Genomic DNA, 3,975 nt, shown 5'->3' with positions numbered 1-3,975 from the left:
GGTGAGTTTGACATCTGTCCTGCGCATGTTCACTCACAACAATGAAATCAGAGTTGGTTGCGCATTTGTCGTTTACCAGGAGGGAATACAGATTGACCGATGTACCTTCAGATTATGTGAGAAATCAACGGTATTCAAGGCCGAATTATGGGCCATCTTGCAAGCCATTTATTACATCAATAAGAACAACATAAATGAAAGAGTCAATATCTTTTCAGATTCCCTTTCAAGTTTACAAGCCCTTGAAAAACCGGGCCATAACGACCACACGGTAACCATGGTGAAAAAACACCACAAGCACAATATTGGCCTTTCATGGATTAAAGCCCATGACGGAAAATATGGTAATGAAGAGGCGGATAAATGGGCCAAATACGCCTGCCAAATGGCAAGGATAGATACATACAACTGTCTATCAAGGAACATAGAAAGACAGCGACAAAGAGAAACAACTATTATAGAATGGCAGCGAAGATGGGACAACGACAGGGAACAGGGTCGGCACACTCATGGACTCATTGGAAGGGTAAACCCCACCGCTTTAAACAGTAACTTTTACCTAAATCAATTTCTCACTGATCACGGGACTCAGCGAACCTATCAGGCTCGATTTCATCAAAAGGACCCCAACTGTACTTCATGCTTAACAAATGATGACCTAGAACACATTTTAACTAAATGCCCTAATTTTCAAACCCAAAGAGTTTCCTTTTTCCCTGACAAACTCAGTTATGGTTTTTTGAGACAGCACTGGAGGAATGATAAAATAAAACAAGGAATCATCGAAATTATTAAGACACATTTCGAAAATAACACCCCGGAATTAAGTGCTCGATAATTCCTCCCACACTTACACATTGGCCCCTACGTCATTTAAAGTTTAATCATAGACTACCTCACTTAAATCACACCCATACAGTCACTTGATATTAACTTATATGGGTTGGTATTTCACGAGCTTTTGATATGATCTCATTTGTAAAAAAAATCATACAACTTTTGTAAAATAATGTTCATCTATACATCTGTAGAGCAACTATTTACTGTAACTGTATACTTTCCATAACTGTGATCTTTAAAGTTTAATCCTAGACTTCCTCACTTAAATCACACCTATACTGTCACTCGATATTAACTTGTATGGGTTGGTACTTCATGAGCTTTTGATATGATCTCATTTGTAAAAAATCATGCAACTTATGTAAAATAATGTTCATCTATACATCTGTAGAGCAACTATTTACTGTAACTGTATACTTTCCATAACTGTGATCTTTAAAGTTTAATCCTAGACTTCCTCATGCGACTTCATCTATACATCCTAGACTTCCTCACTCGATATTAACTTGTATGGGTTGGTAGTTCATTAGTTTTTGATATGGTCTCATTTGTAAAAAATCATACAACTTATGTAAAATAATGTTCATCTATACATCTGTTCGAGCTCTTTTTGCTCTCTTCATAATTCTGTCATACAATGTTGTAAATCACTTGTTTCAATAAACTTGCTGCTTTACGCGGCCGACACCCAGACTGGCCTGTTGGCTACAGCACCTCCACCAAACCTTTAGGACAATAACATTTTATTAGAAATTCATAAAAATTTTGAGATTGAGCTCACCCGTGCACCCCATTCCTGGGTTTTGCCTCGGGGTGGATGCGTTGAATTGAGGAGGCCACCCAGCGGCGGGATGTGTTGCCACTTTTTCGTCGCCAAGCAATTCCTTTTCGCCACTCTTCATGCTGAGCAGTCACGTACATGCACTTCGGGTAAACAGTATCCCCGGATGCCTCCTAATGGAGGCGGGACGGGGTTAAGCCTTGCCTTGCTTAACTTTACAAATAGCAGATCACAAGAAAACCAACCGTAAAACTGAATAATCAGACCATTAGAGTTCACTATACAATCGACTACCTCGGATTTCGCTTAAACAACCTATTGTCTTGGCTCCCTCATCTTGAGAAACTCTACACAAAAATTTCAAAACTACAATACAAGTTAAATAGATTATCCGGAACCGATTGGGACCTAGATCCAAAAATAAGAAAGCTGATTTACTTACAGTGTACTCAAAAAATCGTAATTTATGGAGCTGAGATCTGGTACAGTGAGAAGGTAAAAATTTTTAACAAGATTAGGAAAATAGAGAGACTACCTTTGCTAAACATAACCAAGACTTATAGCACCACGTCCACCTCGGCCTTACAAATTCTTGCAGGAACTATACTCCTTGACCTGATCGTCAGAACAGAAGCCGACATCTCTAAAATCTATTTACATGATAAACCAACTGATAGACAGATTGACTTACTATATAAACACCTCGCAGAACACTATCAAATCTCTTTTAATTTTAACCCACCAACAAACATGGGAATGGAGATCTACACTGATGGGTCAAGAATGACATATAATAACGAGACCAGAGTCGGCTGCGCCTTTGTAGTTTACCAAAATGGAAACCAGATTGACCAATGCCAATTCAGACTTTGTGAAAATTCCACTGTATTTAAAGCTGAGCTGTGGGCAGTTCTGTAATCATCATCATTGCATCTGTCTCAACTTATTATTGTAATTGCTATAATTGCTCACTGAGCAGTGTGGTTGCGTCGTACAACCCCTTCACTCACCTGCAAAAACCATATTATGTCTGTTGTACTGATTATCTTTACTTCTGCTCATAGTTGCCATCATATTTATCATCTTTCACTTGTAAAAACTACATTATGTTTGTTCAATGGATCATCTCTACTTCTGTTAGCATTTCATATTGTATTTGCGCCTGGGATTCTCTACATCTGTGAACTGTATCCATGCCATGTAACTCTACTTGAATTTAAATAAATTGGCTGCTCTACGCGTGTGGCGCCCAGACCGGCCTAGCACCTACTTGCCCCCATCTCAATAAATCAGGAACTCAACCAATTATACTCGTTCTGTACACCCGTGCTCCCACCCCACTTCCTTGGAGGGGATGCTTTAGGTCTGCGGGCCAACCCTCGACGAGACGTGCTGCCATCTTCTCGTTGCCAGACACTCTCCCAAGAAACTCTTCCTACTGAGCAGTCACGAACATCCACTTCGGGTAACCAGTATCCCCGGATGCCTCCCACCGGAGGCGGGACGGGGTTAAGCCAAGCTTAACTTTATTAGTTACTTTTGATATGAAACCGCCTTGCAACTCTGGAATTGAAATATATACTGACGGGTCTAGAATGACCATCAATAACCAAATCAGAGTTGGCTGCGCCTTCACTGTCCACGATAGTGCTGAACAAATTGATACCTACCTATTTAGATTATCAGATGAGTCAACTGTATATAAAGCCGAACTATGGGCCATTCTCCAGGCGATACTATGGATTAATAAAAATAAGATTACTGAACACGTTGACATTTACTCCGATTCACTTTTTGGCCTCAAAACAATTAGCAGATTTGACAATAAAATTTACCTTGACAAAATGATTAAACTCAATTACAAACAGAGTGTTGGTTTGCACTGGATAAGGGCCCACGTTGGCAACACAGGAAATGAGGAGGCTGACAGGTTGGCCAAACTCGCCTGCCACAGGGAACAAATCGATCTTATCGATCTACCCTCTAAGAGCACTATCAAACTTAACCTTTTGAGGCAAAATCTTCAAACATGGCAGGCAAGATGGGACAGTCCAAACTCATAGGGCAGATACACACACATATTAATCCCAAAAGTCAGCAATACTAAAGTATATTCTAACTTCTATTTGAACCAATTTTTAACAGACCATGGTACAATGGTTAGAAGCCATGGTACAACGAACTTTGAGGATACGATTTCTGCCATCATGTCGTACCACTGCCCGGATAATGAGGATATACAATGTGAACCACTGGAGAATGGTCACAATGATTCACCTTTCACTAGGTCAGAATTGGAAGCAGTTGTTGGGGACCTTAAATGTAATAGAGCACCGGACCCTGATGGACTCCCA

General features: G+C 40.2%; 1 protein-coding gene across 1 annotated transcript; it reads left to right on the top strand.

Annotated features, from left to right (window-relative positions):
* Positions 1–25: 25 nt before the first annotated feature.
* On the top strand, positions 26–838 carry LOC139426978 (uncharacterized). The gene has a single exon (XM_071187250.1). It carries the CDS (start codon positions 26–28, stop codon positions 836–838), a length of 813 nt encoding a protein of 270 aa, XP_071043351.1.
* Positions 839–3,975: the final 3,137 nt, after the last annotated feature.

Source organism: Parasteatoda tepidariorum, chromosome X1, assembly GCF_043381705.1.
Source record: "Parasteatoda tepidariorum isolate YZ-2023 chromosome X1, CAS_Ptep_4.0, whole genome shotgun sequence".
NCBI lineage: Eukaryota > Metazoa > Arthropoda > Arachnida > Araneae > Theridiidae > Parasteatoda > Parasteatoda tepidariorum.
This window is presented reverse-complemented; position numbering and strand designations above follow the sequence as displayed.